The sequence below is a fragment of the Anoplolepis gracilipes genome, chromosome 14 (assembly GCF_047496725.1).
Source record: "Anoplolepis gracilipes chromosome 14, ASM4749672v1, whole genome shotgun sequence".
Lineage (NCBI taxonomy): Eukaryota > Metazoa > Arthropoda > Insecta > Hymenoptera > Formicidae > Anoplolepis > Anoplolepis gracilipes.
This window is the reverse complement of record NC_132983.1, coordinates 91637-119266: the sequence shown is the minus strand read 5'-3', so window position 1 is coordinate 119266 and position 27630 is coordinate 91637. Positions and strand designations below refer to the sequence as shown.

At 34.5% G+C, this 27630-nt stretch overlaps 2 protein-coding genes across 8 annotated transcripts in view; both read left to right on the top strand.

Moving 5' to 3' along the window:
* The window catches only part of Bruce (BIR repeat containing ubiquitin-conjugating enzyme), a 37713-nt gene extending 18025 nt beyond the window's left edge, over positions 1–19688 (top strand). For both annotated transcript variants that reach the window (XM_072905801.1, XM_072905800.1), the window contains 26 exons: positions 390–771; positions 1227–1353; positions 1794–1952; positions 2546–2703; positions 2821–3043; positions 3412–3712; positions 4055–4230; positions 4754–4958; positions 5159–5386; positions 5599–6114; positions 6570–6840; positions 8283–8542; positions 9184–9466; positions 9794–10179; positions 10637–10780; positions 11106–11283; positions 11668–11813; positions 11996–12238; positions 12458–12682; positions 13005–13226; positions 13778–15376; positions 15823–16043; positions 16396–16635; positions 16796–16984; positions 17365–17499; positions 17623–19688. In XM_072905801.1, coding sequence (XP_072761902.1) covers positions 390–771; positions 1227–1353; positions 1794–1952; positions 2546–2703; positions 2821–3043; positions 3412–3712; positions 4055–4230; positions 4754–4958; positions 5159–5386; positions 5599–6114; positions 6570–6840; positions 8283–8542; positions 9184–9466; positions 9794–10179; positions 10637–10780; positions 11106–11283; positions 11668–11813; positions 11996–12238; positions 12458–12682; positions 13005–13226; positions 13778–15376; positions 15823–16043; positions 16396–16635; positions 16796–16984; positions 17365–17499; positions 17623–17895 — 7490 coding nt within the window. In that variant the 3' untranslated portion in view covers positions 17896–19688. The remainder of the gene's footprint in view (positions 1–389; positions 772–1226; positions 1354–1793; positions 1953–2545; positions 2704–2820; positions 3044–3411; positions 3713–4054; positions 4231–4753; positions 4959–5158; positions 5387–5598; positions 6115–6569; positions 6841–8282; positions 8543–9183; positions 9467–9793; positions 10180–10636; positions 10781–11105; positions 11284–11667; positions 11814–11995; positions 12239–12457; positions 12683–13004; positions 13227–13777; positions 15377–15822; positions 16044–16395; positions 16636–16795; positions 16985–17364; positions 17500–17622) is intronic.
* A 1574-nt stretch (positions 19689–21262) lies between these two features.
* The window catches only part of LOC140673137 (A disintegrin and metalloproteinase with thrombospondin motifs 9), a 43658-nt gene continuing 37290 nt past the window's right edge, over positions 21263–27630 (top strand). For 2 of the 6 annotated variants that reach the window (XM_072905804.1, XM_072905805.1), the window contains exons 1-2: positions 21266–22388; positions 25895–27296. In XM_072905804.1, coding sequence (XP_072761905.1) covers positions 26966–27296 — 331 coding nt within the window. In that variant the 5' untranslated portion in view covers positions 21266–22388; positions 25895–26965. Of the gene's footprint in view, positions 22389–22963; positions 23084–25894; positions 27297–27630 lie in introns of all 6 variants that reach the window. The other 4 variants (XM_072905803.1, XM_072905802.1, XR_012048008.1 and 1 more) reach the window with 4 other exon arrangements.

Here is a 27630-nt window from a genome sequence, read left to right as displayed (position 1 = left end):
GCTATATTAATTATATTATAATGACTTTTGATTCATGTTTCGTGTGCATGCGTGCACACGTATGTACATGTTAAATCTTTGAAATGTGTCGAATTAAGTAGTGTAATTTTGTTTTCTTCAATCTTTCTACGTTACAACTGTATATTATAAAAATTCACAATGCATAAATTTCTCGTGAAAAATACTATTTAACACACTATTTTTACGAATATGTAAAATTAAATGTCTCAACATTTTTAATTCGGAGTAAAATGCATATATATCTATGTGCAATTCTCATTTTAATTTATAGAAGGAAACTTGAAAAAAATTCTTAAAATAGTCGGTAGCAATTTAATCGAATAAAAATGTACGAGGTATATTTGATATAAATAAAATTTGATTTGTAGGAGGACGATTATATCCGAGAGCATGTTCCACTCACGAAGGTAGTCCATCGGAGGAGAATTTGGAATCGCTAGCGAATCATACGGAAGAAAGTAGTAGTCGTACAGAGGAAGATTCGGCCAGTGTTGCAGGCAGTAGTGCTCCTTCCGCTGCCACGTTAGCCGAGGGATTTGTTGAAGGAGACGCGGATGATGACGCACAAGATAACATCGTGGTAACTTCGACTACCGCGAGTACATCTAAATCCAATGGATATCTGCCGTCTCTTTTGGAATCTGATGATAGTGAATTGGAAGATTTTCTGGATGACATATTGGAACGTGGCAGAAATATGCTGAAGAAGGATAGTACAGTATCGAAAATTTTAACTTCGGCCATTACTGGGTATTTACTTTGACTTTTTCTCATACTTTTACGTGTGTGTGACAATTATTCCTTTCGTGAAAATAGACATTAGTGCTTGAGATTCGCGATTATTGCATATCCAAATTAACTATATATATAGGACAGTAATATAATTAATATATTTTTAATTACTGTATTAACATTTACATTTGATGAACATTTATAATGAGTGAAACAAAAGTTTAAATTTCACGAAACTTTTTCGTGGAATTTTACCTACGTTTAGCGTCGCTGCTCAAACGATATGCAATAATGTATCTTTTATTTCAGCTTTATATTTTATATATATGTATATAATATAAAGTTGAAATAAAAGACACATTATTGCATATCGTTTGAGCATATATATATACACATACATACACACATCTTACTATATAAAAAAATAATAAAAAAAAACAATAATAATAATAATATTCTTTTATATTATGTAGGAGCATTTCTTTAGCTATGGACGCACGATTGGAGTATGGAGTTGAAATGGGTGTAGAAATATCATTGAGGATACTATCCACGGTCGGCATGTACAATCTACCTCACAGCATAAATGCAACAGTACATGTTAGTTTGTACAATGTATTTTTTTCTTTTTGTAGTTTTCTAATCATTCTTTCTCTCTCTCTCTCTCTCTCTCTCTCTCTCTCTCTCTCTCTCTCTCTCTCTGTCATATTCAGTTTACAATATTAAATATATTGTAAACTGTTTTTATATATAAAAAAAAGAATGATTTTGAACACATTTATAGCTTACTATAATTTCGCCTCTTTTTACATTTCATATTTTAAGTGTGTAGCTGAACACATAGATATTTTTGTCGAGTTATTTGTACAGCGATCATAATCTCTAGAAACCAATAATTTATTAAAGTAGTTTTTCAAAGAGAGACACACAGCACACACAGTTGATTAAATCTGCGAATTTGTTCAAAAGAATCATTATTAGGGCAATAATGCGAGATTAATGCTTAAGTGACATTATGTAAACTAAGCTTTATGTTGCAGATGCCATCGGAAGCAAATCGTTGTTGTCAACAATCATATTTGCGTACTGAGACAAACGATAAAAGTCAAGAAGTCGGTAATTTTTCCGATCCTACTCCTTCTAATCTTTCCATGTTAACGAGATGTTTTGAAAAAATGTTTGCAGATTTGTATCTACGGGTGAGTTATTAATTAATTGTCAAAGTGAACCATGAATCTTTTTCTTTATCAACTTTGTTTTAAATAAAATTATTGAATTTTTTCATTTTTTCCTTTTTTTTGTTTCAAAAATTTTGTATTGGCGAAACATACGAACATACATACATAAGCTAGCTAAATTACACGTGCCATTTTTATTAATTATATTTTATACAACTACTTTCAGTTGATTGCCAATAAAAAAGATTAATAACTGTTTTGTGTAAATTTTATTATACATGTTAATGTAAATGAGGATATATTGCATATATTGTCAAAATTTCATATAGATTTGTTTAGCTCTGTGTCAATTAAAAAATATTCTTTTTTTTTTTTTTTTTTTCTTTTTTCTTTAAAAAATGCTCGTTTCAATTTACTTAATATTATTTAGATAATTTACATGAATAATTATGAATATATTTTGAAAATTTTCGCTTATATTTATATTTTCTAAGTACATTTTATATATATATATATATATATATATATATATATATATATATATATATATATATACATATGTATATATACACATGCATAATGCATACATTTTTGATCTTATGTCTATATAACAGAATAACAGTACAAACTTGGAACTCGTTCTCCAACTTTGGTTTGCATTGAATATGGACGCTGCTACGGAACATCCAGGCTCTCAATTTGATCCTTCTTTAACACCTTTAATTCCACTTAGTCCAGCAGCCATTTCTAGTTTGATATCTGCACTCTCTTGGTAAGTTACAAATATGTTACCAATCAAATTGATTGGCAAAGATGCCACAACAGTGACATAATAATAATTTGGTACTAATATTTTAAAATGCGTGTGATGAATGTAATTAAATTATAGGCATACTGGAATTTCTTTACGTGCTTGGTGTTTTGCGTTGCAATGTTTAACTATTGTTTGCAATCAACCGCTACGAAGATATTCCAGTTTAGATGGATTTGTACCCAGTAATCCGTCTATAGCTAGTTGCATTGTTAAAGAACGTAATACAGGCCCTATGTTGTTGCGCTTACTTTCTGGCAACGGATTAAATATCAATATGATGGATAAGCAATATATCATGGTGAGCATACAATTTTTATTATAAATCTTGTTACTAAAAAATATGGTGAAAATAAAAAATATTTTTAATTGCACTTATTAGTTATGCACTTATTATTATTACTTATTATTGTAGTTAGCACTTGACTAAATTTATGTATCACTCGTTTATGACGTACATATATATATATATAATAACTTATACGTATGTATTTATTAGGTTGGTTCACAAAGTCTTTTATGTATTTTATGTAAAAAAAGGCGACTCAAAATACGAAAAGACTCTTTGATCAATCTAACATATAATATGCAAATTATGGGTGTATATATTTCATGTTAATGCCTACTTATGACCTACTGTATTTTTTTTCTATCTCGCTGTTATTTTAGGCTGGACCTACAGTTTGTCAAGCGCTACATGACTTTCTCGTTCGACTGGAAATGATGTGTGATGTTATTACGACAGATAGTTGTTTAGGTAATGCTCTAAAAGATCTTCTATTGCAAGTGGTATATCAACTAGTGCAACCGAGTGGGCCTCTCATTTCAAGAAAGGGACCTCTAGATGCGCAGTGCAAGCTAATAACGTCTGTAATTAATCTAAATTATATCAATACCGACTTGGGTATCGCCATGAGCATATCTGAATGCATTGGCGTGTTGGTTTCGACCTATGTTAAAGAATCCGGAGGTAATAAGCATTTTTTAAATATTTTAAATATTTAAAAGTTTTTTTACATAAACTGTAATTATATAAGATATATAACTAGAAAAAGAGGGACTGTGAGAAGAGAGAGGGTGCAAAAAAAAAAATAGCGGAAAAAGAAACTATGAAAATTATTAATTATTGAGACATATTGAAACTTATTTATTATTAAAACTCATTCTATTCACAATAAAATTTTGTCCCGCACATACGCATGCGAGCATAAACACACCCACAAATTGAGATATTGATCATTTCATAGTTTTATTCGGTTATTTTTATCACAAAAGATTGCAAGAATCTCAATGCACAAAATTGTTCCAACAGTTGGCGCTCAATGTGGAGGTGCGGTAGATTCGGCTAGCCAGTCCGGTGGTTTCGGTGGTTTGTTTGCTTGTGTACTTGGTGGCGATGCGAGACAATCACGTCCCGCGTCATGGGACACTTTAATTGTAGCTCTCATTAAATTAATGTGTACACTCATCCAAACTCCATTACCGAATGTATGTATTCTATATTTTTTACACACAAACATATGAATTAAAAGAAATTATATATATATATATATATATATATATATATATATATATATTTAGACTTATTTTTTTCAATAATATATAACATACAAATTTATTATGTGTAATTTAGAAAGAAATATATTTTTTCAATAGATTTTAATTTAAAGCAAAAGATACACCGATATATATATATATATATATATATATATATATATATATATCGGTGTATCTTTTATATTGTATTTTTTATATTGTATTTTTAGACTTATTTTTTTCAATAATATATAACATACAAGTTTATTACGTGTAATTTAGAAAGAAATATATTTTTTCAATAGATTTTAATTTAAAGCAAAAGATACACCGATATATATATAATAAACTTGTATGTTATATATTATTGAAAAAAATAAGTAAAAATACAAATAATTTAATTTATGTATATATATATATATATATATAAATGTGTGTGTGTGTATTTTATTGCTTCTTACATATATTTTCAAAGGCTTGTCAAACTGATTTGGAGAAATCAGCGGAAATGGAATTATCTGAGGCACATTCTTGGACTTCTGTAAAAAATGCGAATGATTCTCAAATGAAGGTAAATACTTGGCAAACGGATGAAAGTAAAGTGGCGGAACAGCAAAGCTCATTTCGCCTGCAACCACCTAAAACTAGTAAATCTTATATACCTTGCCTCGCTGATACCGGTAATTATCTCTATTATGTATACATATATGTGTGTGTGTGTGTGTGTGCGTGCGTGCGTGCGTGCGTGCGTGCGTGCGTGCGTGCGTGCGTGTGTGTGTGTGTGTGTGTGTACGTGGAAGATTACGCTTGTAACTTGTTGCATATAAAACGTGTGTCACAAGTTCATTATTAAAGTTAATTAAATATTTATCCCCTCAAGTTCTGCAGCACGAGCCAACTATGATGCGTTTATTAGGCACTCTCGGCCATAGTACGGGATCCTCGTTAGCTATGCTCTTAGGTGAGAGTGCGAGTGCCGCATCAACCACTGAGTTCGGCGACCCAGCTTCGATACCGGATGCGACATTTCAGCTCCTAACAACACTTACGAAAAAGGCTAGCGACCCGACCCTTGTTCTCAAACCGCTTTACCACTATCTCTCTTCCTGTAAGAATTTATAAATTTAAGATAAATATATAATATTGAACTTATCTTGGAAACAAAGTAGTCACGTAAGAAAACATTTTATTTTTGTCTTTACTGATTGAATTTTATCACTTTCTCAATTATATCTTCAACGTTGGATATATCTATATATTATTGAGCTATCTACATAATATATTAGTAATACATATATTTTGAACAATTATTATTTATAGCATGCGGTGAAACTGAATTAGGAATTATGCAGCTATCCGAACCTCTTCTTTGGTATATCTTAAGGGTATTGGATAATGCATCATCGTTGTCTATCTTTACCGCAATGGGCGGTGTAAAAGTACTTTGTGAGAATCTGGTGAGATCAAGTAACAATGGCGTCACAAGTGCTTCAGCGTCATCCGGAGTTATCGCCCTTGTCATGGAACACCTATCGAACGCGCCCAACGTGATACAGATGATGTCGAATGGTAGCAAAAAAGGCGTCAGCTCTTTAGAAACCCAGGATGATGGTTTATTGAATTTTGCACCTCTCGGTACAATATCTTGGTTAAATCCAACTGCACAACCAGCGGACGTTCTTATACAGAACGCTACACCTCATAAACGCGCGAGAACACCAGCTTGGTCGTACCATTTTTATCCTGACGAAGCGTGGGTTGATCTCACCATCACTTTACCGTGTGCCATTTTACTTAGAAAGGTAGAACTGCAACCGCATCTCACGGCATTGTCCAGTAAGTTTATAAGTGACATTCTCATTGCGAAAGTTTATGAACCTTCACCGACAGTGCAGTTTCATGTTTTCTCCTTTTATATTTTATATTATTTGCATTATCCGGGTAACGTGTGTCAAACCGCCCGATTAGGAAGGTTCATTAACTATCGTAAAACTTTACCGTCTTGCATACTCTAATCTCTAATTGTATAAATCCTTTATTAAACGCATTTCTTTTAAAGTGCAGATTTTTTTAAACAAAATTTCTCAAGAAAAATGTCGAAATATTCAGTTAGTTATGTGGTTGAAAAATTTGGAAATTGAGCGAACAATTTTTGCAAGATGAAAGAAAGTGCGCTTAATAGGGAATATATGTGTATTATTATATATAAACGTACAATACTTTTATATTAAATAACACACAAGCAGAACTTTATTTCTTTTGCAACATAAGCGTATTTGTGTGTTCGACAGCATGTCCCTCGGCTGTAGCGCTTGAAGTTTCAAGAGAAAGTAATGGTCCATTAACACCAGTTTGCCCTCCAATGCCAACAGCGGGCTTAACATATATACGTGTTACTTTATCACAGCCGGAAGTCGCAACTTCCGTATTAGTGCGGTTATACAAACCTCGTGATTCGACAAACATAAATCTCAGTCAAATAAGATTATTGGGTACTACCGCATTCGGTGAAATTAAAACGAGTCCCGATACTATAGACGAGGAACAACTAACAAAGACCAGGTAACGTTAATTTTTCTGTGATTTTTTTCCGACCGTCAAACCACCGTATTTTTAATTTATTCAGATTGAACTGAGCCTATTCTTAACTTTTTATTCAGTCTCCATCCATTCTTTAAGTGTACTGCAATTGTGTTTAGATCTCTATATAATTTCATTAGTCACTTTTGTTTTTTTTTACTTCTCTATACACATTTATGGTTAAATGGCTAATGTAAAGTAGTGAGAGAGTAACAAATTCTCCTCAAGCCTCAATAGTAGGATAACAGGATACGTGTGTGTGTGTTTGTGTGTATGTGTATGTGTATGTGTATGTGTATGTGTATGTGTATGTGTATGTGTAAAACATTACAAGGTGTCTCATTTTGACTTAGTCACCGTGACTCAGTACCTTAGTAATATCTCAAAAGTGTAAAAGATATAGAAAAATGTTCAGGCAAAAGTTACTTGGCTTATATAGAGGAAAAAAAGATAAGCATATCAGTTTGATCTTGAGTATATGATGTGCCCAGGTTATATGCAGGTCAACCTTTTTTTTTTAATGGAATCATTCTAATTTTTTTTATATAATTCAATTCCTCGCAATATTTGCATAAAAAGTTATAACGGTATAATGGCCAAAATTTCAATAGTTTACAAGATATTTTATACTTTAATTTGACATAATTTTGCAAACTATAAAGTATCTCTAAGTCTAGTAAAATATAAAATATCTAAGTATAGTAAAATATTCATTTTTCGATTATCTTACCTCCATAGTTTTATGCACAGAATAATGAGAGAAATCAATTGGTATAAAGAAAATACAGAGTTGTCTTAGAGAAAACATATAAATTTGTAATGAGCAATTGCCGATTTTTTTCAAGACAGCTATCTGTTTCTTTACACCAATTAAGCCCTCTCATCATACCGTTATAACTTTTTACGCAGAATATTACAAGAAATCGACTTATATAAAAAAAAAATTAGGATGATTTCATTTAAAAAACCATGGTTGATCTGCATATAACCTCGGCACATACTCGGTATATACATTCAAGATCAAAATATTTTATAATTACCTTTCTTTCCCGAGCCAAACAACTTTTGTCTGAAATGTTTTTTCGTATTTTCCATATTTTTCGAGATATTACATATTACATATTACAGTGTGTAAGTTAAAATTGGACATCCTGTAGAAGATTTAAGAATATAAAGTGATTTTACTATGATAAATTAATAATGTGATAAAGTCTGAAATAACGATAGAATACATACAATTCTTTTTATTTGAAGGAAAAATACTTATTATTAAAATTATTTTGCTTAGAATTTTTATCGCGATCAAAAAAGAAAGAAAGAAAAAAAAATAGGCTAAGCCGGCCGGTTAGTTTATCTGATTAAAAATTTATCGCGTTTATAACAGTTTAAAAAAATTTCATTTCTTATAATGTTTTTTTATGTAGCTTGGGTTGGTTGCGATTACTGCATCAATGCTTGTCTGTGAGCACACTGAACAGTAATCTGGCCGTCGAGGTGCTTAATTCCGCGGCTTCAGTGGAAGGCCTGGTCGAGGCATGCTGCAATCTCTTGTTACTCCCAGCACCGTCTCTTTTTACTCCTAACTTGGAGAGAGTTCTATTACAACTTGGCTTACACTCTCGAGAGCTTGGACTTCGTCTCATTGGTCTCTTACTCAACAACAGATCTACTCCTTTCTTTCAAGGTATTTGCTTTGTTCTATTTGTTTACTGCAAATAAAATCAAGGATGGGTAGATATAAGCAGATTAGAAAATCACCTTGGATTTTGGAAGCGCAAAACCTGAAAAACAGTTAAATTCTTTATGAAGGCATAAACTATTATGAGGAAGAAAAAATTATTCTTTCCGTGATGTATTTTGATGTTTATTTTAAAGTGCATCAATATAAAAAAAAAATCAATAAAATATAATGAAACTGTATACTAACTAATTTATCTTCTAAACTTGAATATTAATATAAAACAAGAAATAGAAACAGTTCTTTTTTATATTTATGTAAGTAAAATTGGTACTAAAAAATGGATATTTTTTAATTTTTTTTACGATTTACTTTAATCTATTTTTAATGTCTTTTGTAAAACTGACTTATTATACTTTGCCACATATGTATAGACACACTCTAATCTTATTGTTAATATTGATATTGATAAAAATTATCCACTGCTTAAGATAAACGACTAAAACTGCCTGTAAATGAAATATTTAATGCAACAGTAACAGTTTAACTTTTTTTTTTTTTTTTTTTTAAATTTATATGATATAATACCAATTAATGACTACTTACCTAACCTAAATCAATTAATGAACTATGCTGATGTTTAACAGGGGCTGTGACTTCTCAGGAAACTTCCGTTATACAGTTGGTTGTTGAATTACTTCAGCAATTATGTTCCATTCGAGATTCTAGTACGGAAGCTCGCATGAAAGCAGTTCTTACATGGCTGCAGATATCTGCTGCAAATGGAATATCTCAAGCGAATAGTAATCCTAATTCCGTGAATCCACCAGCTGTATACATACATTGTGTGTCCTCCATCATTTGGAAGACTCAGCAACAGCAAAACCACAATTACGATCTACAAGTTTTACTAACGGATGAGTTATTCTAGTAATACTTTTCAACTGCATATTTTCACTTTTATCTCGCAAACCCTTTTATTTATTGTATCAAGTCAACTTGCAATATTATTAACGCATAAATTTTATTTTCCACTTTATTGAATTTTTCTCTACATGACAAAAATCTGTATATTATGAATAACAGAAAATGAGTATTTTTTTTGTTCTTGCTTTTTTCCTAAATTATATTCAAATTTAGAATTGTGAGTTTCTCATTTTTCTTAAAACTATTATGTTAAAATGCATTTACATACAAACTATTTATTTTATTATATTTAATTGTCAATTAATCCTGAAAATGTGTTATTGATAACAGTTCGTTATACAAATGGACCTTGGTACTCGGAAACAATTCAGCCTTGAAACAAGCGATCGATTCTGTTTTATGCGCCTTTTGCTACGTGAGACCATCACTGTTGATTTTGCTTTTGGAATGGGTTCAAATACTAGAATCTGATATTGCGACGGATTCGACCATATCTAAATCTGATGATCATAAGAAGAGCGAGGAACAGACGAATGATAAAAAGGATGAAATTAATGCAGAGGGATGGTACTATCGGTTTGCGTTGCTGAAACATAAACGATTATATATAACAGAGGGACAATTGTTGACTGTTGCCGCAGCAGCGCGTTCTCCGCCCGGTACTCAACAATTGATCGATTCCGGGCTTCCAGCGTTACTGATCGCATCGATCACAGGTTCAACTTTTTATTCTATATCTAGTCCTTTGACGATGTATAATTTGCGATAAAGTTACGAATATAGTTTAATATTCGATATATGTTTATGTTGCGCGCATTAAATATAATATTCCGTATCCATTGACCGTATCGATTACATTTATCGATACTTGTATATGTATAGCTTTTCGTATATTATACTTTTAAAATCTTTTTAAAAATATATTTGTTAAATATTTTTGTGTTAAAAACTCAAAGGAAATCCAAATCAGATTTAATTAATTTTTGTCAAGTTATTATTATGTACGTACAATTTATGAAGTATGAAATAGTAAGCGAATGGAAAAATAATTTAGTAAATACTAATACGCACTAATATGAAAAATAATACGCACATGTGCAATTGTAATTATGCGTTCAATGGAGTCAAATAGCTAAAAACTCTTGTATGAAACAGTGATATTTTGATATTTAGATTTTTGTAACTTGGAGAAATTTAAGAAACAGCAGCGGAATAGTAAAATGGCATCGGGTGACAGTAACGAAAATAATGTGGCTACAGATGTCTCTTTGATGAACAACGATAAGGCGACAGATTCCGGTTCGAATAATTATTCTGGTAAATATATATATAGCTTGAAGACGAAGAACTTATTTCTAAATATATAGTTTTAAATTCGTATTTTTAAAAACCGACAATTTAAAAAAAAACAATAAATTATACATAAATTATATGTATAATGTGCAAAGTTATATAATGTTCACGTTCTTGGACATTTTATTGTATATATTAAACTGTACAAACTAAACTGTAAATTTTGAAATTAAAACGATAATGTTAAAAAAATATAGAAATATTTTACACAAATGTGGAAATAATTTCTATTCTTATACGGAGAAGGTGTTACATAAATATGTATATACCGTTTTATTTATTTTTTCAGATGGATTATGCATGAAAAAACCGGAGAGTATAGCGATAGTGATAGAATTTTTGACACTCGTATGTTCAGAAGGCAGAATGCGTGATTGGCTTGGTAAAGAGGGCCATGGTTTCTGGTTACCCCTTCTATCGCTTCTTAGTAGTCGTCCTATTGAAAGTCCAGCTGCAGCAGCGTCAAGGTTATTACTCCATGTTAACGTTTCAAACAATACGTTTTTCTTATACAATATATGTGTACATACATTTTATATATATATATATATATATATATATATATATATATATATATATAATATGACACAGATATAAGAAAAAAAACCACACATAAAGATTGCAATACTGTAGTATAGTATATGATGTAAATTACATAAAACTGTAATGAAATACATAAAAGTGTCGGTAAAATTAATATTTATCAAGAAGGTACAATTAACTGACGAAACAATATTTCACGAGTTTGTCAGTAATATGCTCGTGACTGTTGCGTAGTCTTATATCGTTTACGTCTTTTAGATAATAAATGAATAATTTTCTCTACACACGCATATTATGATATATTGCAGTTGCTCGAAAACAAGCGCATCATACACATCATTGGAAAGTGCCATGATTAAATTTCTATCAAGATGTTGCTGGTGTCACTTTGCTAATCAAAAATTATTAGCAAAACTTTTGATCGAAGTGATTTCCCAACAGCGAACTACTTCAAGTAAGTATATATAATACTACGTGGTATTGGAATATCTTTTGAACAATTTCGATTTTTTTTTTTTTTTATTTTTATTTTTACCTTCCTCGTCAATAACGTATAGTAACAGTAGTTTAATTTAGATTTAATTATTTAATATCGAAATCAGCCTTTGTCGAATAATAATGTCATTACATTATCAGATCTACGATATCTCCACGGCATTTCTGGATTTACACGAAGATTAATTCTCCAACTCCTCTTAGAGGGAGAGAAGGTACTGGTTTCTGTAACATCAGAAGCTCCTATGAAAGTTTCAACAACCGCGGCCAATCACAGTATGCCATCTATGCCACCGCATCCTGCTCATCCTCTCGGTCATTATCATCAATTATTATACATGTCGACGCAAGCAACAGTGGCAGATATATTACAACAAGTATCAGGTATGTACGTACACACGCGCACGCGTGTACACGGATACAAAAGTATAGTTGCGTATTTTAAACAAGTATTAAATAAGAAGTAATAATTATTAAAAGTTATTTTCTAAATTATACATAAAGGCGAGCAGAAAAAAAGTAGATATAAGTGTTAGACAAGATTGTTTAAAATATATTTTTATTTTATGTATGGATATTATAACATAAAATTTAATTTTTAAGGAACGTGGCTTCTGTTATTACTTCCAAATACGTACAAGAATACTGAAACAAATTCCAATGTAGGAAATAATCGTTCTCGTGAATTGTGGGAATCTGGAATGGCATTAGTGGTAGACACGCTCAGTGTAGCTGCTGGGAACACGGCGAAAGACAAACGAGCTAAAGAAGCATCGAATAGATCGCAAGCTCGTGGTCCTGTTATTAGAAAAACACGTTTAAATTCCGGTAAAAATTAAACTAAATTTTCGTTATACTAACTTAATACTTTATTGCATTTACAAGCTCCAATAATTTGTCTTTTCTTTTTCAAACTGAACAAATACATATTGGCAATATCATAAATAACACAGAACACTTCTGTGCCTATCTTATTATGTTAGAGCTATGTTAGAGCTTATGTTAGAGAATCTAATTGGATGTATTATATTTAAGTTGAAAGAATTAATCATTGATTTTTCAAATGAATTATTATTTTTTTTTTTTTTTTTTTTTACTACAATTCTCATTATTGCTTACTATCGCACTCAACTTGCTTGTGTTGCTGCAGATGGAACGCCAGTAACCAAAGTCTCAACCAATAATGCACAAGCAGCAAACCCGGCCAACACGGCGAATCAACAGTATCTGATACATTCATCTCGTCCAAATATCCCTCTACCACCTCAACTTACGATCGCCCAACTCTTGGCAATCGCCGAGGATAGCGGAGTATCGTTATCCGAACCGTGTTTACATCTCATTTTGCGTCAACGTAATAAGGATTCTAAAGGTATATGCACATTTTGTATTAATTATACTTTTAATTTTATTAATATTAATATTTTATTGAGAAATAACACTTAAAATGTATAATAAAAATTAATATTTTAGTAAAGCATCACAGAGAAATGCTAGCACCATACACTAAATATACAGTAAAATTATAGTCGTCAAGCTCATAATATGCTTATTTTTTGTATGTTTATGAATCTTGTTAACAATATTTAATTTAAAGGCCATATCTAATAAAATATTAATCGATAACTATATTTGATATTATATATCAACTATAAGATGCTGATTAATTAGCTGTCTGATATGATAGTGGGACATTTTTTTTTTCTCTTAACGCAGTGTGTATTTAGCGAAAGCTTTTAATTAGCAGCGCGGTATGCGTTATTCCTATAAACAAAGATAATTAGTCCTACAAAACATTTTTTCTCTCTCTATCTCTCTCGTGAAAAAGAAATGTTACAATTCATATATCAATTTAAAGGAAAATACGAATATTTTTATGAGTTACGTTTTTTTTTTCATTCATGCTCGCGCATTTACTTACAGAAGAAACAAGCTCGATGAAGCAAAATGACAGCGAACTGTTAAACTATAGAAGCATAGACAGCTCATTGGGCGTGTTCAGCGCCGGCGGTGGTTTAGCTGTATTGGCACGTCATTTGCCGCTGGTATATCCGGATCCCGGTAGGCCGTCATTCTTCGTCGAGAAGTCACCGTCGCCAGAACAGACAGACGCCGATTGGGTAAAGTTAGAGACCAACGATGACATTTACGAAGCTCTGGAGGAAGGTAGAACGAGCAGTTGTGCGCCAAAGGCATCGGTTCCCGCTCCGTACGTTCCGCCGCATTCTCTCGCGGCTTTTGGTCTGTTTCTAAGACTACCGGGTTACGCCGAAGTGCTATTGAGAGACAAGAAACGAGCACAATGTTTGCTGCGGCTTGCTCTTGGCGTTTCCGACGATGGTGAGGGCGGCGAAGTACTGTCCTCGCCGTTGGCTGCGTCGTTGCCGACCCTGCCGTTTCAAGTTTTGAAGCAATTGCTGGACGCTACGCCACTGAGCACCGATGACGGATTACTTTTACGGGGGACGACTATAGAAGTGGGCGCCATGCTATTGTTGTTGAATTGTCTGGCGATATTTACGCATCAAACTGGACAAAATGATGGTTCGGTCGAACATAAAACAGGTCAAAGCGACAGCAGCGGCAGTGGCGGTGGTGGTGGTAGTGGTGCTGGTGCTGGTGCTGGTGCTGGTGCTGGTGCTGGTGCTGGTGCTGGTGCTGGTGCTGGTGCTGGTCCTGGTGCTGGTGCTGGTGCTGGTGCTGGTGCTGGTGCTGGTGGCGGTAGCGGTAGTGGTAGCGGCAGCGGCGGCGGCAACAACGGGGGCGGCGGCGGCAGCGGTAGTGGTGGCGGCGGCGGCGGCGGCGGCAGTGTCGGGGGACGCAGCGATGATAATTCGCACCTATACTGGGCAAAAGGTACCGGTTTCGGTACCGGATCCACGCAACAGTCATGGAACGTCGAACAAGCGCTGTTACGTCAACGGTGCGAGGACGAGCATGTAACGGTGTTGCTGCAGGTCCTCGCTAGTTATATCGGTACATCAGGAAATGGGCAATCGCAACAGGAGTTGCCCGCTCCGTTCCCTGATTTACTGGCGCGTTCCTGTCTACTTCCAGCGTTATCATCATACCTACGAAACGATTCTGTTTTGGATATGGCCAGGCACATTCCCCTATATCGTGCGGTTCTGCAACTACTCCGAGCCATGGCTCTCTCCAGCCAACTGGCACCGCTCTTGCTACCGCGTGGCGGTAAATCCGGCGGAGAACCATCCGTAGTGTCCCTTTTATCAAGTATGAGAGTGTGCGTGGACACGTATGTGAACAAGATAAACCGCACGAGAGGCAACAAAACAAATATGAAAACGGCTTCTAAATATCCCGATGATACCGAGCAAGACGAAGGCTTGGCTACGTTAATTCCTGATATACAAGAAAGTGCGACCATAGTGCAAAATGCTACGTGTCGATTATCCGGTATCAACGAGGAGTTGCCCGGATCAAGTCCAACGGTGCCTGAATTACCGTTACGCTCAAGTCTCGAGCATCGTTATTTGGAAGTGATGAAAAATTTGCAGTTTGGTAAGTCTCCTGCTAACTATAAACATAAAACTCATTTATCTCTAATATGCATATACATATAGGCAATATGTACAATAAGATGTACAATCAGATTATAGTTACAATTTATTTTTGAGATTTATTATTAAGAATTATAAAACATCTCCAAGAGTATAAGGCGAAAAGTGTCTGTATGTACACTTTAGAAATAAATAGTTTTTTTTTTAAATCTTAAAATTGTTAAAAATTATCCTTGCACAATTGCAAATCGAATTTACAATTAATATACATATATTTCTTTTTTCTTATCTGTAATTATCAAGAATTTTGTGCTCTATGGCTGTAAGAAAAAAAAAGTTAATAAAACACACACACACACACACACACACACACACACACACATATATATATATATTTGTATGTATAATTTTAATAATTAATACTTGTTTCTTTGCAATACCTTATAGATACCTATGAAATGATTACTGAGAATTCAGACGGCGGAGGTTATAAATTTACCGTTTCATATCACTTTGAATCAAATATGAGGGCTGCCGGCGAGAGGAGCCATCCGACACGAGTAAAAAGATTAGCTCAAGAAGCCGTTACGCTCTCGACAGCATTACCTCTGTCTTACAGCAGCAGCGTGTTTGTAAGATGTGACGCGGACAGATTGGACATTATGAAGGTATTTCATCTGTTTGCTTTATTTCATATACGCACAATACTTTAATTATTATTATATTTATATCAAAGGCTGTCTATCTCTCTCTGTGCGCGCGCGTGTGTGCACATATGTATGTGTATGTAGTTGCTCGAATTTGAAATTTATTTCAAGTCAGTTATGAGATGAAAAAATTAACTAATGTAAAAAAAAACCATTACATTTTGCGACTTTTTTATGAACATTATAATTTTAGCAGTAGCGTACATGCGTAAAAATATATCGTCGTATCGATGTATTAAGAATAAAATAATTTGGCAACTTATATCTTTCTCATGTTTGCTGCAATGTGATACGGTGTATACGATTGTTGAAGGTACTCATAACGGGGCCAGCAGAAACACCGTACGCAAACGGCTGTTTTGAATTTGACGTATACTTCCCTCCCGACTATCCTAATAGTCCAATGTTAATAAACTTAGAGACAACCGGTCGTCACACCGTGCGTTTTAATCCGAATTTATACAATGACGGAAAAGTCTGTCTCAGCGTGTTAAACACTTGGCATGGTCGGCCCGAGGAAAAGTGGAATGCGCATACGAGTAGTTTTCTTCAGGTAAGCTCTTTCAACCAGAAAATCGGATACTTACTGTATTAAAATTTATTTGGTAATATACCCAAAATTCAATATTTGAAATAGATTTTTTTTTTTTTTAAGAATTTGCAAATTTTAAGAGACTCAAATAATAACATTATTCTAATTATGCTGAACGTAGGTCTTGGTATCGATACAGTCGCTAATCTTAGTATCCGAACCTTACTTCAACGAGCCTGGATACGAACGGTCACGGGGCACGTCGAGCGGTGCTCAATCTAGTCAAGAGTACAATGCGAATATTTGTCAAGCCACCGCCAAATGGGCAATGCTCGATCAAATTCGCAATCCTTGTCCATGTTTCAAGGAAGTATGTATATAATATTGTGTATAATAGGCGCCTTTTAAAAAAATTGTCTTGCCCTTATTTAATAAGTGTCTTCATTCTACACTATACATTATATATTTGCTCTAATGTATGATATAAGTCGAGTAATAATAATAACGATTAAAATGTTGAAATACATATTATATATTCTAATATATAAAACAGAATTATTATATTAATATTTTGTAATAATGATAATGATAATGATAATGATAGTTATCATCATTGTCATTTATCATTTATACTACTAAGACTGAATTCCAAAAGATTATCTATAAAACGAAAAATGTTTCGACGATTACGCAACTTTACAACGCGTTGCTGTCGTGAATAAATAAAACTTTGATTATTTCACGACGTAGGTGATACATACTCACTTTTGGATAAAAAGACACGAAATCGTTGCGCAATTAGAAGGATGGATAAGAGATATGGAAGTGCACGGATCGGATCGAAGATCGGGTCGTACCATTTCTCTCAATGCAGTGTCTCTGAGGGTAAGCGTCACGCATATTTTCTACGAGCACAATGCGTCGCAGACGCATTAAGATTTTTTAAGATTTACACAGATTTCACAGTTACCGAGATAACTTTACGGAATACTTTTTTCTGTTTTATAGAGACATTATAGGCTATTGAGGGAAGAACTAAATAAACTGCCAACACCTAAAGGATTAGAGGACTTGGCCGAACCTCTCGCATCGCCAGGTTCACCCCTCGAACTTTCAGGAACCCCAAGCACAACACCCAATACACCGTCAACGGTTGCGGCATCCGCGATTACTCCAATCACTACCAACAATATAGTTTCGAGCAGTGCTAGTAGTCACGTGCATCATGACATCGACACGGACGTCGAGATGGAAAAGATGGTCTCGAAAATGTGTGAATAGCTAAAGGATGTTAATAGACATTGTTGGACATTTTGAAAAGAGTCTATTGTTTGTGTTACGAGATGAACAAATGGACATTGAAAAATGACACAATGGACTGAAATCAGGTACATAGATATCCTGTGCCGGTTTCCTATGCCGGCTGAATTATGTCGATGATTGACCAGCCATTATAGGAAAGAAAGCAGTAATGATTTTTGACCGAATATTATATAATGATACGATGACGATGGTTACAATGATGATAGTGATTGCAAGATGTAAGTAGGTAAACAAATGTAAGGCGGTGCGGTAGAATGAGAAAGAACGAAAAAGGATTTACGATTTTAGAGAGGAAGCGTTGCTACGCGCTGTGAGAAAAAGAGAATGAATAAGTGAATAAATGAAGGAATAAATAAATATGTGTGTGTAAAAAATGAATGAACGAACGAACGAACGAATGAATGAATGAATGAATGAATGAATGAATGAATGAATGAATGAACGACCGAACGAATGAATGAACGAATGAATAAATGACAGAATAAATAAATAAATTAATAAATAAATTAATTAATTAATTAATGAGTGTGCGCATAAGCGAGACTAATAAGAATTACGAGAGAATGAGAGAAGGGGAGAAAGAGAGAGCGAGACAAATAGTGGCAGAGAATAAGTAGCGCGAATGTAACAAACTCGTGCGTAGTAGATACTTTTTTATAGCCGCTGCTATAGTACGTGTACGCTGCATTCTACTACTTTGTACTACCATAAGTACTACAACTGTTATTCGATATTTATTATACATGTTCCTCGTTTATGTAGCACAACTTATAAATAATTGCACTTTCGTGCTAATTTTGAACATCACGCTTATTGATTCCTCCTTGCTGCCAATTTCCGCGTCTTTCAAGAAAAATTGATATCCCAAGAATGCTGTTAAGAGCTTTAAGGCCAATATGTCCATTTTTTAAATGATCTTTGTCTTACGAATAATTAAAACTCTTGTATATAAAAGTGTGTGTGTATGTGTGTGTGTGCGTGTGCGTGTGCGTGTTTGCGTGTGTGTGTGTGCGTGTGCGTGCGCGTGTGTGTGTGTGTGCGTGCGTGCGTGTGTGTGTGTGTGTGTGTGTGTGTGTGTGTGTGTGTGTGTGTGTGTGTGTGTGTGTGTGTGTGTAAAAAACACTTTTATATACATGCATACATACATTTTTCTCTTGTTTATATTTGTGATATACCTATAATGTCGATGTAACCATTTCGTTTTTTCTTTTCTTATCTTTCCAAATATATATTTGTTGAGTTTGAAGCTCAATCGTAATATCATTAAAAAAAATTTTTTTTTTTTTTTGGGTTATTAGTAAATTTATTTAACTACGACTAATCACTTTACTATGTACACAAGATGTAATCGATAAACGTTAGATAGTTTGCTTTAAAGTGCGAGCAAATGTAAAGAAGAAACAATAACGTCGATGAAAATTGGCTTGAGGGTGCAAATAATTCAGGGTTCTGATATAGCGGACATCCCTGCGTGCGATGACCGAATATAAATGACTTGTCACCTAAAGAACGAGATGACGATCTAGATACATCATTAGATAACATTTAATATAATAGTACGTGTTCTGTGTCGATTTTGAACAAAGGACTAAAATGATATCTTGGAAAATGGAGGAATCGTTGATAATACGTTTCTCATATAAACGAAAATTGCTATTTGTAATTGTAACAGCTATACTTAGTACACGTAAATTTCATATGAATCGACCATATGAACGAATAAAATTACATTGTTTTGAGATTGTTTTTCATCCGTTCTCTATTTAGTTTTATATTTTTACTTTTTACGGCCTTTTATACTATACCTTTTATATTGTTACATATTGTTACCATTTTTAACCAGATTACCAATATATCAGTTGCTTATTTAGCTTTAGAAAGATATTGAGCTATTAATATCAGACTATGCATTGAATATATTAAAGATTAAAGATTGGAGTTTAGTCAAATTGGTCAATTAGGAGAAAACGAGCTAAAATTTTTCTTATTTTTTTTTTTTCATCGATTAAATTTCAACTTTTAATCTTAATTATTAATGCATAAGATGTACGTAATACGGGCTTCAAAGATGCTTTGATTAACTAATTGGGACAAAAACAGAGTAAAGATTTCTTTATCTCGATTGTTTAATGCAATACTTTGAAGCATTTCTAATATCTTCTCAACAGCAACTTATATAACAAGAAATTATGCGAATTAAGAAGGATTAGAAGATTTCTTTCATGGTTTAACACAAAGAAGAATTATTACAATATTTATTGCAACTTTTTAACAAAAGACACACATCCATACACAGGGAACATTATTAATATTCAAGATATATCATACCTTTCACTTTTGAAATATAAGACTAGAAATTTTGAGATCAAGCACACACATTGCGTTTAGATATTTGTTCGTCATGTATGTAGTTTTTAAAATGTATTTAAAGTCAAATTTTTATTCATTTAATATTACTTCAGCTACTATTTATTTTTTTTAGACTTGTGTTTCATTTTTCGCACGCGTGTGAAATATTTTAAAATATCAAACGATTAAATTATCCGAAAAAATCATGCGAGAGAGACTCATTAATTTTTTTAAGTAAATTTCGAAAATCTTACAAAACATGTAATCACACACATCATGGCTAAATTTAAAAAGAAATTCATGAAATGACATTTATTGTAAATATATTTATCTAAATTTTTGCCACACTTTTTCACACACATTGATTAGTGTGTAGTGAAAAAATATTAAATTAAAATTTCGCGCCAATATATATATATATATATATATATATATATATATATATGTGTGAAGTTTGCCAGTCTTTTTGGAAGTGATAATTTTTTTTGGCGGCTTGAAGCCCAGCTTTAGTCGTTGGTCGGTGCGTGGTGCGTGGTGCGTGATGCGTGATGCGTGATGCGTGATGCGTGGTGCGTGGTGCGTGGTGCGTGGTGCGTGGTGCGAGCGAATGATTCGGTCCGGCTCGATTCGGATCGGATCAGTCAGTCGGTCGATCGTCGGTTGTCGATTATCGTCGTTCTGTAAAATTGTCACGTCGGTTTGTAAAATTCTTCCAGCAAGTTTGTGCGCGCGGCATTAACGATTTCATTTGCATCTCGTGTATTTCGAGAATTGTAGAAATCGTAAATTAAAACGAACAAGTAGAAATCGCATATCCGTTTCAGAAGAGAAACTGTCGCTCTTGTTTTTTTTTTTTTTTTTTTTTTCCTTTTTCTTTTTCTTTTTTTGTAACACACCAACCACGTTCGAGTGCAGTGACATTTTACATGCAGTATTATATCGTGTGTACGGTAAGTAAATTTTTCAGAATGTAAAATGTGAGATAAACTAGACTTGCAAAGGTCTCTACACGTTTTATCGCGAAAAAGAAACGTGTTTGAAAGAGAAAGAAAAATGTTATTGTGCATTGCATATTTATCAAATAATACTATCAGGTGCTTGATGTGTTGTAGAAAAAAAATGTTAAATAATAATTTTAGTACTAGATAAACGTATGTCACACAATTAATACATAATTGGCATGCTTTTGACAAAAGATTGATATCTCTGATATCGGTATGTATACATATATCTATATAATATTCGTGAATCGCGATGTATGTCAAACACTGCTGTAGATATAGACGATAGATGGTAGCAGCGAGTCAGAGTACGAGTACGCAAGAGTACGAAATAATAGCACAAACTATACGACCGCGAGACGCGAGACGCGAGACGCGAGATCGTTGCCCGCCGCTGTCGGCTGTCGTGTGGTAGGTGGTAGGTGGTAGGTGGTAGGTGGTAGGTGGTAGGTGGTAGAGAGGTATGTACGTAGATCGCGGGACGTGGAGCGTGGGGCGTGGGGCGTGGGGCGTGGGGCGTCGGAGCATCGGAGCATTTGGCGCTTCGAGTTCGAGTATCTTGAGACTTGGGCTTGAAGTGTGGGAGTGGGGAGTGGGGAGTGGGGAGTAGGGTTTGAATGTTTGAGTTTGAGACCGACTTTCAAGTTTCAGCCTTCAGCCTCAGCCTCAGCCTCAGCCTCAGCCTCAGCCTCAGCCTCAGCCTTCAGCGGCTTTAGGCTTTAGCTTCAGTCTTTCGTCGGTGCGTGGTGCGTGCGAGTTGCGAGCGCGAGCGCGAGCGCGAGCCCGAGCGGGTCAGTTCGGTCGTTGGATCGTTTCGATCGTCGATCGTCGATCGTCGTCCGTCGTCCGTCGTCATTGCCGTCGTTATCGTCATTGTGCTTTCCTCATCGACTCTTCGCACGTTTCTTTTTTTTTTTTTTTCTCCTTCTTCTCCACGCATCGAGATACTTGATATCGTCGACTTCACGGTGTATTAATGTTTCAATCTCGTCGACGCGAATATATTTCGATTTTGTCTGTCGCAGAGTTCCTCCGAAATTGTTTGTGCGCGCGCGCCGCAACATTAAGCGATACTCCGAACTGCATCCGATTGAGACTACGGTAAGTGTTTCATATTGTTACAACGTCAAATAAAGTGTGTGATATTTTTACTTATCCGTATATCGCGATATATATCGCGAAGATGTTGGGGATAGTTACACATCGTGTGCTTCTAATTCTTACGAATATGTCACAGCGTAAAACTATTTTCTCTCCTCCCCCTCCTCCTGCCGCCCGCGGAAACAATTCGTGTCCGTGAAAATGAGTGGTTGCTACCGAGATCGACGCGACGCGACGCGACGCGACGCGACGCGACGCGTTACGCAATATTTAAATTTGTATTTTTAGTCTTAGAGCGAGACTGTGTATCGCGTGTGTATAACTGTACGCACGCGCGCGCACGCATGCCGCGCCATAAAATTGACGGAGCTCACTCATTTTTCCAAAGCGTAAGAACATTTTCATTTTTGCTATCATTCTAATTGATAATTCTTTTCATTTCTTTCATTTCGTCAAAACGACTCAGGATTGATTTCGATCTAATAATAATAAGATTAAAAGACCATTGGAAAAGTAAACCACCCAATTTTGATATTTTGCATAAATTTGTAATAATCGTTTTTTTGTTCCCCCAGTAGCACAAGTTCAGTACAATTCTTTCACTGGAGTTGAAGTTATCGTTAACTATCGCTCACTACCATATATTTGCATTAAACAAAGATTTGAAGTCAACGTTCGTAGCGCTACGTGACAAGGCAAGTGGAAAGAAATGTGTATGTGTATGTCTATATTAGGCGTGTTAAAATTTACACAAATTTCAAATCAAGCGGTGTGTGCGAGTTGAAAATGCACACTACCGGTTTTCATCTACCGTAGTTGCATTCCTCGTCTCATTCGAGCTTGCTTCCGCGCGTGTATGCGCGCGCGAGACTATATATATATAATGCGTGTGCGCGCGCGCGCGCGCGCTACTTTTAACGTTGAGCTCGATTCATATCAATATCTGTAATATCGTTGACACAAAACTAAATCATGCTAGAACAAAGCGAGAAAACAATGTAATTTATATAGAAATATATATAATAGTGTGCGTGCGTGCGTGCGTGCGTATGTACCAAACTTTCTCCTCTTTTTCTCACCGAATTATGCGTACGGATTGATATTGATAATAAATAGATGGTCAATATTGTTGGGCGCGAATTGTTTCACAATCGGTATCAATAGGTCATGATCCGTATGCCAACAATCAAGTCTGTCAGTCGTCGCGTGATCAAGTGTGAGCATTTACATTTCAAAAAATTGAGAAACGACGCGCGCAAAAAAAGTTTTTTTTTTTACAATATGAGTTTTTCAAATCGATTGTCTCTTTACAACTATCTGTAGTCGTAAGCTTGTTTTTTATAATCTTTAATTTAATAATTAATTTAATAAATTATTTGAGAGAATTGTGTTTTTGAGCTTTTTTTTTAAATATTACCAATTTTATACGTGTGTATTAGTTATTATATTTTTATTTCTTACATTTTATATAAGTATTGCTTTTTTTCACTTTTTTTCTATGCGCAATGAAGATTTACGCAAACATATCTTTTTTTTGAAATAACAGTAAATACGAAATAAATTAAATTCGTCTTAAGATGATTTTTTTTTTTTTTTTTTTTTTTTTAACGTTAAGTCATTGTACGGATAGATTCTGGATAGATGCGGATAGATTTATCGGATAGTGTAAAAATGAGCAAAGAGATTCATCTATCGATGTTCGGTATTGATTTTCGTCGACAGCTGTGGATACTGAATCAATGAATCTTGATATGGCAAAGTTTTGATAAGGAACACGGCGGAATATTAATTTTTACAGTCTGCAGCATTGCAAGACTACGCGACACTCATCGTTGATTTTTTGATCAAAAAAAAATACTTATCCGTGAAATTTCAATATACGATGAGGTGGAAACAAGAGCGATAATGTAATTTAAACCAAATTGTATTAACACCAATGTCCATATATTGTAATAAAACCAAGAGAGTTGTGTCGTGAAAAATCATTTCCTTTTGTTTATATGTATAAATGGTTTTGTGTAGCGTGTTAAAATGCACCGTGTTAAAATAATTTCAAACAGAATTGCCGAATTTTCCTTTATTGTAGAAAAAACAAATAAATATACTACAATATACTTTTTTGTCGCACACATAATAATATAGGTATAATTTTATAAAATTCAATAGTTTATGAGATACTTTATACTTTAATGTTTACATAATTTTACGTAAACTATGAAATCGTTTACGTAAAATTATTATTTTCTCGTAAAATATTTATTTTTTGATATTATATCTTGTCTCAATACTTATTTACGCACAGTATATGATAGAAGGAATTAATTAGTGTAAAGAAAACACATATAGTTGTGTTAAAGAGAAAATAAAAATTTGCCACGAGTTTTACATATTTTTTTCTTCTCCAACACTCACTCAGGAAATTATTATTTTTCTAACAATAAGAAAGAATGTCAAGTAGATTCGTTACATAACACAAAAACATTAGAGAAAATTTATAAAATTATATATTTTCGCGCGTTACACATTTTTAAAATGTAATTTAACAATGATAAAATTTATATTATATATGTGTGCGTGCGTGCGCGTGCGTGCGTGCGTGCGTGCGTGTTGTGTGTGTGTGTGTGTGTGTGTGTGTGTGTGTGTGTGTGTGTGTGTGTGTGTGTGTGTGTGTGTGTGTGTGTGTGTGTGTGTGTGTGTGTGTGTGTGTGTGTGTGTGTGTGTGTGATGCAGACTTTCTTCGGTAAATTTTCTAGTCAGATTTCTTAATACACATAAAATTACTTTTAATCGTTTCGTCAATAAAGATTTCAAAAGTATTATATAATTATATATATATATATATATATATATATATATATTGTTTTTTTTTTACACATTTTCCTCCTAATTGCCTCTAGAATAAATTCGAAAGTTATGTTTGGTTAATATTGCTAATATTTGTTAGTATTTGCGTGGGAAATTTTAGTAACTTACAATTGTGTTAGATATATTTATTTAAGAAAGAATTTTTCAATTTTTTTCTTTTAGATTTATATTGCAAAATGTTGTTAAACATAATGCTACACTTAATATGTTAGGCGTAATATGTATATAAATATCAAGTTTCTCACAGAAAGCAATTATCATATAATCAGAATCAGAAAATAATTCTTTTATTTCCTAATACATGATATAGAGTTGCTTTCTGACAGCTCATTATATTGTATATATTATAAATATAAATTATTGTATTTAGAGAGAGATGGAGAGAGAAATTAAATGTAAAATTTGAAAAACCGCATTATCGAGATAATACAATTTTTTTCTAATTACACATTTTAAATATTGAATTATCCTTTAAAAAAACTGTATGAAAACCGACGCATAATGACAATTTTGACTAACAAAAATTATTTGCGGGGAAATATTGTGGGGAATTTTATTTATAATTTTATTTGACGAGTGTGATAAATTTTTGTTTATTGCTCTAATCTTTTGTTTACAAAGAATTATTTTTTTGATTTTAGGAAAGTGTACTCGCGCTTGGCAGCTGAAGGATCGAATCATATAGCGCGGATATATTTCAGTTGGGAATTTTGTCAAATTGCGATCGACGTGAAAACCTAACCGAAAGTTTCAATCATCTCGATCATCGTCGTCGTCGTCGTCGTCGTCGTCGTCGTCGTCGTCGTCGTCGTCGTCGTCGTCGTCGTCGTCGTCGTCGTCGTCATCATCAAGCCACGCGCTTTCGCCGCTCCAACTTGGTTGGAAATGTTTCTCGCGCGATCCTCGAGAGAAGGAGCGCAACGAAGCTGGCGCGATAAACATAAGCTTCCAATCGCGTAAAAAAGAGACACGGAAACACGAAAGAGACGAAACACGAAATGAGTAAGAAGAAGAATGACTAAATTAGAACACCAACTAAATTAGGTATGATATCCGCTCTTGAGCATTCAGGCACGAGCGGCGCGATGCATTTCAACTTATTTCGACTGGCTATTCTCTTATTAATGCACGCATTCTCGACACGCGCAAGCACAAACGGTACGTTCGAGGTTCTGTAAGAAAGATAGGCGAGGCGAGGCGAGGCGAGGCGAGGCGAGGCGAGGCGAGGCGAGGCGAGGCGAGGCGAGGCGAGGCGAGGCGAGGCGAAATCTTTCCGCGCGTTCTTTAATGGATGTTACGTCGATAGGTGCATTCTGTCGACGAGAGACGTTCGCCAAGAAAACAAGATTCGAAAGGAGGAAGAAAGACCTTGAGATCTCTCTCTCTCTCTCTCTCTCTGCGGAGGGCTTTATGAGCGTATGGTTATATATGAAGATATCGGAAACACTCTCGGCACGAATGCTTCAAAATATGCGTTCGCTAAATATGCGTGCAAAATAATTCTTTGAAATCTGACAACGATTCTCAAGGAAGAGACACGGAATGATGAATTGAATTCGCGCGAGCAATGCGCGCGATGAGAGAGATCGATGCGGCATCGAACTCTCGATAAATACATATATTTATTAGTGATCACTTTCGAATAGTGCGAGGAAACGCTGAATAGGTTTAAAAAGAATAGATGCGCGTGTGCATCAGTGGGAATTGCAGAGATGTCGCGAATGTCAAATCGCGTCGCCACAATTAGCGCGGCCCTCGGCATCGTTTTCCTCGTAATATTGCTGGTAATTTTGTGGTCGAATGTGCACAATGTAGACAGGATCGGAGATGTTGGGCGAATATGGAACGATTCGACGGAACAATTCCTGTCGAATACCGATCGACCGATCGTCAATGAAGCGTCGCCGCCGCCGCCGCCGCCGCCGCCGCTGCTGCCGCTGCTGCCGCTGCCGCTGTCGCCGCGGAAGAAGCAGACCGTGGAAGACGCCGACGATGTTGTGACATTCAATTCGCATTTGATTGAGCAGAATTTTACAAACGAGGGTGAGTCTTATTTATCTACTTGTTTATTTACTCGATAACTTTCTTCAAAATACCATCCGCCCCCCGCCTTTTAAATTCAACTTCAAACGCGCAAAAATCTACACGAATATAAAGGCCGAATAATACTTGTAAGTGAGACGTATGAGAGATTCAAATGCATGTAATAATCAATAAGTAATAAAACTCTAAAAAATATAGAAAAGCCAAGAGTCGACATACGAGTAAACATACGTTGAAAAATTGCAAAAAAAAAAAACTTACAATGTTCGTGCAACTGCTTAAGAAGATAAGCAGGCCTGGGATGACATCGGCCATTGATTGTGGGATAAATCAT